This window comes from Phyllobates terribilis, unplaced genomic scaffold, assembly GCF_046119375.1.
Source record: "Phyllobates terribilis strain yellow unplaced genomic scaffold, ASM4611937v1 Scaffold_9__5_contigs__length_417890890, whole genome shotgun sequence".
Lineage (NCBI taxonomy): Eukaryota > Metazoa > Chordata > Amphibia > Anura > Dendrobatidae > Phyllobates > Phyllobates terribilis.
The window spans coordinates 415,968,766-415,981,479 of NW_027362769.1; the positions used below are offsets into that span (position 1 = coordinate 415,968,766).

At 47.5% G+C, this 12,714-nt stretch overlaps 1 protein-coding gene across 1 annotated transcript in view; it reads right to left on the reverse strand.

Annotated features, from left to right (window-relative positions):
* Positions 1-10,318, reverse strand: part of SLC5A2 (solute carrier family 5 member 2) — a 143,362-nt gene extending 133,044 nt beyond the window's left edge. Inside the window, exon 1 of the mRNA XM_073649068.1 lies at positions 10,124-10,318. Within this exon, the coding sequence (XP_073505169.1) occupies positions 10,124-10,318 (195 nt within the window). The remainder of the gene's footprint in view (positions 1-10,123) is intronic.
* Positions 10,319-12,714: the final 2,396 nt, after the last annotated feature.

The window sequence follows — 12,714 nt, forward strand, 5'->3', positions numbered from 1 at the left end:
GCACCATCTTAGATCTAGGTTCTGTGGAGAGGAGAAGACAGGGAGCAGCAGCTCAGGCTGAGTGCTGCTCCAGAGGCAGGCCTAGGGAAGAGGCCAGGGCCTGAGAGGAGAAGGAGAAGTGGGCCTGGAGAAGAGGCCGAGGAGGAGGTGAAGGGGAGCTGAGATTCTGGCTCATCTCAGCTCCAAGAGAAAGGAACAGAAACAGAAAGGAACTGCAAAGAAGGAGAGACAGAGAAACAGAAGGGCTCAGGAACAAGAAGGTGGAAGGGACCCTAAGAACCCACGAGAATCCAGGGTGAAGGGTCAGGCAGATTAAGGGTACCGGATCCCAAGTTGGTGGAGGAGAAACTACCCTCAGCCAAAGACCGGTCGTCGTGATCATATATTGGTGCGACACCTCACCAAACCTGCTAGGAAGGCACCATATAGGACAGCGGAGGACGGGGCCCACGTTTAACCGCACAGGTCCGCGGCAGCTGGACAAAAGTGGGTCACTGGTGAGGCAGGCCAGAGAAAGGATAAAAGGGGGTCCTGTGCCATGCTCCTGAACTGCCTGGGAGTTGACCGAGCCCCTCACCTGGTGGACGCAGCACGGCTCGGGCGGTCACTGCTGGCCGAAGTGACCTGGAACAAACGAACTGTGAGTAAAGACCCTGGACTGTAACTGGTTGTCTGTGTGCTCCTTCGCGCCTCCAGCACTATCAGCACCGGGACCCGCACTACCATCACTCCCAACATCCACTACACTGCCCTGGGGCTGCACTCTTCCCGTGGGGAGTCACATCACCTCAGCTGCACCCATCATCAGCCCCAGCGGACTGCCTTGCAGCGGCGGTTCCTAATAACCGCAATCCACGGGTGGCGTAGTCGGACATTATTTGGAGCGCATAGCAGACTACCATTGGCCTGACCACCCTGAGCCGCGGGACCGGGCCGCCACTACTACTACCCCCATCGTTCCCCTATCGCCCGGATCCGCGTGCCCCACGGCCCAGGGGGCGAGTCAGATCACCAGCTCCTCCTCACTATGCTCCGCTCTATTGGCCTCAAGGACACTGTTCTCTCCTGGTTCTCCTCCTACCTCTCTGACCACTCCTTCTCTGTGTCTTTTGCCGGCTCCTCTTCCTCTCCCCTTCCCCTTATTGTCGGTGTCCCTCAACAATCAGTCCTAGGCCCCCTTCTTTTCTCCTTATACACTGCTCCTGTGGCGCCCCTGAGGGTTCGGTCGCCACAGAGGTATTGCATCTCACCCAGAGGTGTGGTATCTCACTCTCAGGTAAGGAAGGAGTACGGCTCAGGACCATAACACTGCATTCACTACACCACATTTCCGGGGGACAGGGCGACAATGCTCCTAAGGGAGAGCACAACTGTCCCTGATCCCTGGCTGGAGTGGGGGGAACCACCTAGTTAGGGGGAACTATGTAGTGGATGGGTGGAGGAAGTAGTTAAGGGGAGCACATAGTGAGAGATATAAAAGAGAGTAGCCATCTTAGGTCAGTCAGTTCCAGTCAGACAGACTGAGGAGGAGTCAGGGAGCAGAGGCTCTGTATGAGCTCTGGTCCACGGGCGGGCCTATCCAGGAGGCCTGAGCCTGGGAGAGAGAAGGGGCTGGAAGGCTCCAGAAATCCAGAAGGGACCCTAGGGGTACGGGCCGTGCAGAAGGCCACCTGTACGCCCGCCGCTACCAGGAGGTAGAGGGGTCGAGGCCAGAATAGGGAACCGGATCCCTCAACTAGTGGAGAAACATTGAAGGCTCAGCTAGGAACTGGCGGTTACAGTGTCTAACGTGCTGTAACCATAATCCACACCAGTGGCCCTAAGAAGGTGTCCACATAGGACCAGGGGACGGAACATACGTCGCCCGCTAAGGCCCGAGGGTACTGGATAGAAGTGGCGCTGGGTGTGAGGTGCAGGAAGAGGCCAGAGGAAGGTACACAGAACGGGGTCCTGAGAAGTGCTCTGGAGGGTGAGGGTGGACTGAGCCCCTCACTGAGTACGCACAGCACGACATGGGAAGTTGCCTGGAAGTCTGTAACTTGGAAGTTAATAACTGTGAGTAAAGACCCTGAGACTGCACCGCAAAGACTCTGTGTTGTCATTACTGATACCTCGTACTACAACCATCATCATCCTTTCCCGCTGCCCTGAAGCTCCACTCTTCCTGTGGGGAGTCACATCACCTCGCTGCACGTAACACCAGCTTCAGTGGACTGCTCCGCAGCGACGGTTATCACTGACCGCAATCCACAGGTGGCGTAGTCGGACATTAACCTAAATACAGACAATACGCCCTTGGTTTGACCGCCCTGGGTCACGGACCGGGTCGCCGCCACGGTGACTACAACCCCCAGCATCTACAAGGCCCGGCTCCGGGTATCCCCACGGCCCAGGGGGCACGTCACTCCTATTGGACAAAAAAATCATCAGATTTGGTTTTCAGTACCATCTCTATGCTGATGACACCAATTATACACCTCTGCTCCGGACATCACCCCTGCATTACTACAAAAGACCAGTGATTGTCTCTCTGCCGTGTCTAACATTATGTCCTCCCTCTACCTAAAACTGAATCTGTCAAAAACTGAACTCCTCGTCTTTCCTCCCTCCACTAACCTACCTGTGCCCGATATTGCCATCTCCGTGTGTGGCTCCACCATTACTCCCCAGCTACAAGCCCGCTGTCTTGGGGTCACACTCGATTCAGATCTTTCCTTCACTCCTCACATCAAATCACTCGCTCGTTCATGTCATCTACACCTCAAAAACATCTCAAGAATCAGGACTTTTCTCACCTCTGACTCAGCAAAAACTCTTACTGTAGCTCTTATTTATTCTCGTCTGGACTATTGTAACTCTCTACTTATCGGTCTCCCTCTTACTAAACTCTCCCCTCTCCAATCCGTCCTTAACGCAGCAGCCAGGATCATATTCCTCTCCAACTAATACCTCTTCCCTGTGCCAGTCATTGCACTGGTTGCCCATCCAATACAAAGTTCAATATAAACTTATCACTCTCACCCACGAATCTCTCTATGATTCAGCACCACTCTTCATCTTCTCCCTCATCTCAGTCTACCACCCTTCCCGTGCCCTCCGTTCTGCTAATGATTTCAAACTAAAATCCTCCTTAATCTGAACCTCCCACTCCCGTCTCCAAGATTTCTCACGTGCTGCGCCAATTCTTTGGAATGCACTACCCAGGACAGTTCGATTAATTCCCAATACCCACAGCTTTAAGCATGCCCAAAAAACTAATTTCTTTACACTGGCGTATCACCTTAACACACTTATCTAACGGTCCCAGTTTGGCCCATATCAAAATTTTCCTCAAAATCCTGTTCATCCCCTCCATGCACTGACTAGCCTCTGTCTGTACTGTGCACATACTGGCTGGCGACCGGGTCATGTGGTGCTATGTACTTACCCTATTTAGTATATTATGGCTGTATTATACAATATATGTACATTTTACCTTTTGTGTCCCCCCTTATTTCCTTTTAGACTGTAAGCTTGCGAGCAGTCGGACCCTCACTCCTTTTAATATCTGAGTTATGCTTAATTGGTAATGTCTTTGTCTATTCAAGCCCCCCCCCCAAAAAAAATTGTAAAGTGCTGTGGAATATGTTAAAAATAAAAGTTATTATTATGATGCAGTGTCGCACGCCTTCAGTCGCTTCCTCACCGGCTATCCGCCAGGAACTCGCTACTTCCTTCAGGAATTTAATCCCCAATGCCTCGATTGATCCATCTCTAATAGGGCCCTTCACCAGCACGTTCCCCTTCTTTCCTATATTCCGTCCGGAGACACATGTCTCCCTCCATACCACCCCCGCTACTAGGATGGGTAACTGATTGGCAGCCATCACTCGAATGGTTAGGCCCCCTCTTGATTGGGCGACATTTGGGAAGCACTAAAGGAAATATACTTCTGGCATCATAGTCACCTGGGACCCCATATCCATTAGATAATGAATCCTCTGGCGTTCAGCTCAGTCCACGTACTGGGACTCTTGGAAACGACGCCTTTGGAGCCTTCAGTCGCCCTTACAGTGGGACCTAGCCCTGCGGTGTGCTCCCTGACTGTGGGGCACTTTAGATTAATAGCTACCTCAGATGAAGCAACTCCTCGACATGTGTCCCACTCATCCACAACTTCAACACTCAATTCCATGCTCAGCTGGTTGGTGTCTAGGTCAGTATTGATGATCCATGAGGGGCTAACCCCCTCTAGCTTCAAGGATTTTTCTTATGCTCACCAGCTCCCCTTGATTTCTCGCATCTCCGGTGATAATTTATGGGCCCGGTCTGGTTCAGCATTGTTTGCCCCTGTGGCAATTGCTTCATAGCTTCGGACTATACCTGCCATGGTCAGGTCCTCTTGTTCTCACACCCTACTACCTTCAGCTCCGACCTCAAGGAAGCTCATGTTAGGATTGTAGCGCAGACGTTCTTTCTGGGACTGCCTGAAGTAAGCGTCTCTTAGGCCTACAACCAGCAGGTTCCTTAAAGCTTTGTCCAGGGGGCCTAGTCCTCTATATTCTCCTTCTTTTACTTGCAGAGCGTTCACGTATTGGGCCACTGTCACTGCGGAGATGATCTAAGTCGGTTGTATTGCCGTGCATGTCCTCTAGAATCTAGATCACCTTTTCTACAGTATCACGATCTCTCGGCTGACCAAACATGACCGTCTGTTGGGAATCTCCATCCAAGTTCAGCAAGGCTATCTCCAATTGTAAGTTAGGCGTCATAGGGTGCATTTATAATATACTCTTTTTATTGTTCAACCCAGTGCCACGTCAGTAAATTGTCACCCGTAAACTTTGGTTTGTTGCCAAGCCAACCCCGATGGCTTCGGCAAACAGGTGCTTGGGATGCACCAGCGCAGAAGATGAGGACGTAGCGGTAACTTCACCAAGGATTATTTATTACACTAACACAACAGTTTGAATGATTCGGATACAAGATTATACAAGGTGAGCAGATTATTAGATTATTGCAATAAAATATTTTACAATTTAAGCACAAGCCACTTCTTGAGGTTGAAGCGGCGGTAATGGATATAACAATTAAACCGTATCATACAAGGCACTAAACGTGTACTATAGATACAAGCATCTCTATTCTCTTATTTTGTCCTATGGTGAATCTAGTCCGTCGTGTACCAGTCACTGTCATCATCCTGTCAATCTGGTAGTAATGACGCATGCCGTCCAGGCCCTAAAGGGAGTCTATACTACTACATCGTTAGGCTGCAAGTTCTTCTTACTCAGTCGCTTCTAGCATAGGTGACGCTGGCTGTCTCCGTTCCCTGAAGCGCGGCCCCGGTCCCTAGTGTACTGTACTTCTGCACCTCACGTCTCGGATCTCATGAATCTCCCTTTAACACGGTCTGCTCGCATCTTGTGTCTCTGGTCATTTGATCCCTCACTCAAGTTTGGTCACTCGATTCTTCTCTCGGATCTGGTCACTCGATTCTGCACTCAGGACTGGCCACTTGTAATAGCGACTATAAGCCAACCTTGCTGCACTGCACATCTGTCCTGCTAAAGGTTCAGGTGCAGACTGCTCCCCTTCATTGCCCTCCTGGGCCTTTTATATTTATTAGCTACACCACATCTATCACCTGATCTGGTGTCTCCTCCAATCTCTTCCCTGGGGGAACATGCACTTCATTCTTAAGTTTCTGCTGATTCAATTTTCTCTGCTTACCCTTTTCCTATCATCTTTAACCAGCAGATGGCAATGTTTGCTTGCAGACACACTGTTAGGGATTAACTGTATAAGTCTTCCCACTTGTCCATCTCCTTACATGACTGCAAAAGGATTACATAAGGTACTGTAGCCAGATCCCTCTACACTGTGTTCCAAATTATTATGCAAATAATATTTTCTCAGATTTTCCCAAATTACCTATATGAATTGCAGTCATTGTAATTTTCCAGTCAAATAACTATTAGAGTACAATTGAAAGGTTTTTGTACAAACTGCCTATGATAACAGTATATTTTTTAAAAAAATAAAAAACTCAAACTGCACTCAAAATGCATGTTCCAAATTATTATGCACAGCAGAGTTTTCAACCTTTTCATTTTAATAAAGAGCAAAAAAAATGGTCATTTGTGAAATTATAAGCATTAGCAGGTTATTACAAACTGAAATCAAACAGTTTTCAACTCAAAACTTTATTCTAGGTGATGTTACATTTGCACATAGGACCCCTTGTTCGAAAGGAGCTTCTGAACTCTCTCGTCCATTGAATTTGTCAGGTTTTGGATGGTTTCTGCTTTAATTGTTTTGCATGAGGACAGAATACCCTCCCAGAGCTGTTGCTTAGATGTGAACTGCCTCCCGCCATCATAGACACTCCTTTTGATGATGCTCCAGAGGTTCTCAATGGGGTTGAGGTCAGGGGAGCATGGGGGCCACACCATAAGTTTGTCCCCTTTTATGCCCATAGCAGCCAGAGATGCAGATGTGTTATGTGCAGCATGAGACGGGGCATTATCATGTATATAGATGGCTACGTGCGGCCTCCCGCTGTGTATAGACGGCTACGTGCGGCCCCCCGCTGTGTTTAGATGGCACAGTGCGGCCCCCCGCTGTGTATAGATGGCACCGTGCGGCCTCCCGCTGTGTATAGATGGCTACGTGCGGCCTCCCGCTGTGTATAGATGGCTACGTGCGGCCTCCCGCTGTGTATAGATGGCTACGTGCGGCCTCCCGCTGAGTATAGATGGCTACGTGCGGCCTCCCGCTGTGTATAGATGGCTACGTGCGGCCCCCCGCTGTGTATAGATGTCACCGTGCGGTCCCCCGCTGTGTATAGATGTCACCGTGGGGCCTCCCGCTGAGTATAGATGGCTACATGCGGCCCCCGTTGTGTATAGATGGCTACATGCGGCCTCCCGCTGTGTATAGATGGCGCCGTGCGGCCTCCCGCTGTGTATAGATGGCTACGTGCGGCCTCCCGCTGTGTATAGATGGCTACGTGCGGCCTCCCGCTGTGTATAGATTGCTCCATGCGGCCTCCCGCTGTGTATAGATGGCTCCGTGCGGCCTCCCGCTGTGTATAGATGGCTCCGTGCGGCCTCCCGCTGTGTATAGATGGTTCCGTGCGGCTTCCTGCTGTGTATAGATGGCTACGTGCGGCCTCCCGCTGTGTATAGATGGCTACGTGCGGCCTCCCGCTGTGTATAGATGGCTACGTGCGGCCTCCCGCTGTGTATAGATGGCTACGTGTACTCAATATTGAGTCATACAATTAATGTAAGGCTATGTGCCCACGATGCAGAAATGCTCCGGATTTTTTTTGAGCGTTTCTGCATCTCCCTGGCAGAAAAAATGCATGCGGATTGTACGTGCGGATTGTGCGTGCGGATTGGACATGCGGATTGTACGTGCGTTTTCCTGCCAGGGACATGTGGATGTGACGCGTTCTTCACATGCATTTCCGCATGCGGATTGTGATTTTAGCATCACTTGGAAAGTGCTTGACAACTTGGTCACACTATCTAAATCCATGCAACCGGCAACCGGCAGATATAGTGTGACCGAAAGAATGGTAAAAAATATATCTATACTTACTTTCTGATGACCCCCGGAGTCTTTATCCGATGCGTCTCAGCTTGCCGGCAGCTCGCGGTAGACTAAAGGACCTGCCAACGTCAGCGGTCGCGTGACCCGTCACATGACTAAATGACGTCACGGCAGGTCCTTTTCAGACCATCGCGAGCTGCCGGCAAGCTGAGACGCATCAGATAAAGACACCGGGGGCCATCAGAAGTTAAATATAACATTTATTTTTTATTTTATTCTTTTTTTTACAGGTTCTATGGTACCATACGCACACTGAAACACATGGATTCCGCATGTACAGATCTAGTGATGCGGATTACATGTGATCCAATGCAAGTCAATGGCGGTGAAAGCGCCGCGCTTCCGCAAAATAATTGTTAGTGCTGCGTTTTTTTCCGCAATGATAATCCGCAGCGGAAATTTCTGCAGCATGTGCATAGCACATGCGGATTATCATTGGGGAACATGGCAGACCTTCTACCAAGCGGTTTTTAAGCGTTTCTGCGGTGGAATTGCTTAAAAAACGCATAGTGGGCACACAGCCTAAAAAAAATTATTATAATTAATATTGTGCCAAATTGATTTCACGTGAACTATCACATGATCTATCACATGGGGATCATGTGACATGGGGGGGGGGCACCTTCTAAACTGCCCGGGGCCCTTGCTACTCTTAATCCACCCCTGGGTAGAGCCAGTCATGTGGCCATTTCTTAAAGCGTACAAGGAACCGTTTTTCAGCATGAGAACACCAGGCCACTGTCAGCAGAGTTCAGCGTCTCTGGGTTTTTCTCCCAATGAGAACTTCTGGGACATCACTGGACGGCAATGGCAAAGGGAGCTGCCGGCAGCAAAGAGCATTCAGAGTGTGAGAACAACCATCACCAACCTCATTGATCGCATTCGTGCCTGGATTTCTGCACCCGGCGTTTATACTTGATACTGAATGAATCTAAATTTTTTACAAATAAGGTTTCATTTTTTTTTTATCATTTGCAGATTCCTAACTTGTCCATCCATCATGTGATCTCCGTAATACCGCGACTTTCTTCTTAGTGTTGTCATTATAATGTCAGGAGAAGGTTGTAGAATAACGTGCGGCGCATTGACATCCATTTGAATGTAAGAAAGTTCGGACATTTTCACGTCATCGCTTTTCTTTATCAGAGACAGATATTCATCAAGTGATTGCAGTGATTTTCTGAGCGCGGATTAAAAGTTGATTTATCAAGAATTTGTCTACAGTCCCCGGAGCCCAGACCCCTGCTGTCTGCGGATTTACTCTCTGCTGTCAAAACCACTAGGAGTATATCCTCTATAGGGTAACATGGGGTGACGGCTCGGGCCACGGAATACACTTTATAAAAGGGGAAAATGGCCATAAGCCAGAACTTGCCATGTGCATCCAAATGAATAACAACTTCCTTATCAGCAAAATTCACAAGGAGTTCGCGCATTCTTTGAACATGTAAAGCAGTTCATTAGTTAAGAAACCAACAGAGCAAGTCTGCAGAGCATCGCTCCCTGGGACACCACTAGCCCCATTGTGGGCTCTGTGCACTCTTTTCCGTATCTTTGAGGCACCATAACACCTCTGCCACATTACTTACACTTCCTTACATCACAAATCAAAGTAAAATCATATCCAGACTGTATGGACAGAACATTAGAGAGGAGAAACAATAAACTACAACCCAAGCAAAGCGATCGAAAACGGAAGGACGGAGCATGAGATCCAGCCGAGCACATCCGGCAGACGGAGGACATTATCATCTACTAGCAGAGGAAAACATCTAGATACACACACACTCACTCACACACTCTCACACACACACTCACACACACTCTCACACACTCTCACACACACAAACACACTCACTCTCACACACTCACACACACACACACTCACACACACACACTCACACACACTCACACACACACTCACACACACTCACACACACTCACACACACTCACACACACTCACACACACACACACACACTCACACACTCTCACACACACACACACACTGTCACACACACACTCACACACACTCACACACACACACACACACACACACACTCTCACACACACTCACACACACACACTCACACACACTCACACACACTCACACTCACACACACACACACTCACACACACACACACACACACACTCACACTCTCACACACTCTCACACACACACACTCACACACACTCACACTCTCACACACACACACTCTCACACACTCACACACTCACACACACACACACTCACACACACACTCACACACACTCACACACACACACACTCACACACACACTCACACACACACTCTCACACACTCACACTCTCACACACTCACACTCTCACACACTCACACACACTCACACACACACGCTCACACACTCACACACTCTCACACACTCTCACACACTCACACTGACACACACACACTCACACACACTCACACACTGACACACACACACGAGGACTAGTCCTCTACTCCCATCAGCTAGTCCTTCAGAATGATGCCTAGTCACTTACCCACAAGCCAACACCAATAACGATAACAAAGTATCCGATGATGACGGAGATGTCAGCAGGGTTACTAATAGCAGCAGGAGCTCGGGAGGATTCTGGGGACACGGTGCTCATGGTGACTGCTGCTCCTCGAAGTCTCATGTAGCCCCAGACGTTGCTCTGTATCTTTACTCGTCCTCTGGTAAAAACTCTAAACATTAACTTCTCGTACTTGGTTTGTCATTAGGCCACAAGACTCAATTACTGATAACCATTGTGCTAATCACTAAGCTTACAAAGAAATCTAAAACATGGAAGTCAAGTTGACACCATGGTTCCATCCATTCAAAATATGGTCTCGTCAAAATCTTGAAAAATGACAAGCAAGCCTGCCCTTACCCTAATCGCATGTTTAGACAGGCCAAGCACATTTCTACAATAATCAAGAAAACCACGGCACTACTACTAAATAATCAATAACGGCACTACTGGTAAATTAGGTGCTAAAGTAAGGTCCATTGCCGTAAAAAGTTACTTGCAATAAACTTGGCACTCACAAACAGATAAATACGTTTACATTTTTAATGGCAGTCTAAAGTAGTACCATAGTGCAGATGTTTCGTTCTATATCAGACCTTCATCAGTGTAAATAATAAAGAACTGTGAAGACGCGGGGTTTCCCGTGGGTGTAATACTACTCAGACAACACAGGGTGAGGGTAACAGCGTGGCAATACTTTATTGAACCACCAAACAGACAATAACCTATAGAACAGTCCCAGCAAATACACAGGATGATGCAAGTTAGAGTCTCACGCTTCCGCTGGCCTGCCAGGAATACAGCAGTGAGGTATGTGGCCCGGTGACCTGATTGTCCCAACATGGATTTCCTCATAACGTCTCTGAGAGTTCAATGATAGTCAATGGAGCAGATCTGTATTCCTCTTGATGGAGCCATGTGTTCTTGTTGCTGTGCTGAAGAGTCTCTCTTGACTGTCTCTTTGTAAAGTCTCCCTGATACAGAGGCATATGTCCCTTAAATAGTTCACAATTGTCCTTTCAAGCACACATCCACAGTTCAAGGATAAGGGATGATGATATTATTCCACTGAGCTCTATCCACAGCTCATCCCCCAAGGTTGACTGGCAAACGCCCTACAATGGTATTTAACATATCTAGCAAACATCCATTGTTCAAAGATCCTGAGTCCCTGTATTGCCAAACTGGCAGACAATACAAGATGTAAATAACAGCCTTTCATTAATTACCAAACATCAACGGAAGTGATGAACATTGAGGTTTATACAAACAATAGTCTGTGCTGATCATTGAAAGAAGACAGGTTCAAAAGTCAACATAAAAATAAAAGGTGTATGGCTCCTGGTCTACTGATTTATAAGATAATTAAGAAGAAATGTTATGTTGTCACAAGAACACCTTATCAAAATAAATATTATATCATCTGAATAAAGAAAAAATATATCTATGCACATCTATAGAAAAATTCATAAAGAAGGCAGAAATATATAACCTCCTCAATCTTGCACCCAAATCATACATTTGTACAATGAGTCATAGTATGCTGCATATAGAAATAACTGGTAGTATGGCATATAAAGAGAACATACCCAACTGTACGGGGAATAGAGGAAAATGGACAAAGTATCCAGGAAAACCATATGATCTATGGGAGTCAATAGATAAAGGAAAAGAGGAAACCACATAAAAAATAAGACAACAAAGTTAAAGAGATAGACGTCATACAAAGAAAACATACCAAAAGGGCAACATTTGTGAAGGATACTGAAGATTAAGAACAAGATCGAGTACATAGATGGCAAGACAAATCTACGCTCAGGAGAAATATCTCCAGATCCTAGAGATCATCTACAGACCAGTCGACATCAGGTTCAGATATCGACAGGAGGGACCCCTTTGTAACTTCTGCTCATTTTTTAGGACAACGCAAAAGGTATTCCAGAAGAGGACTAGACAAGGGGGCCAGAGTAAGAGGAAACATGGACTTTGTACGAGTGACCCGCTCCCAGATAAGTATTTCATCAAGGTCTTTGAATATCGCCGAACTTGCTGTATCAGAGAAGGGTATGTCCTTCTGTCCCGTGTATAAATATAAGACTTTTACTTTGGACATGGAATTACAGCGGTTTTACACTTTGCATTTAAAACACATTTTTTCTACAGATTTAGCACCGTTCCACTCCCTCCCCTTCTTCTACAGCTTCTACGTATTACGGCCTCTAGTTTGGGCCTACATGCTAAGAGCTCTTACAGGCCACCTCCGGGAACTCATCTTTATCAATGAAACCTTTTAAGGTTTCCACAGCATTCCAGAAATGATGTTGTAATATTGATAGGGGTCTCCTCCATTACCAGCAGAACCTCTCAGCCCTCGATCAACAAGCCCTTAAATCTCTTCATGAGGATGAAAACATCAGTATCAAACCCGCCTACAAAGGTGGAGCCATAGCAGTGATGGACAATTCGGACTATTTGAAAGCGGTTCAGAGACAAGTGATAATACAGTCTACCACATACTTCCAGTGGACCCGACACATAACTGGAAGTTACTCATTATTTCAACTTTGGATAAATAT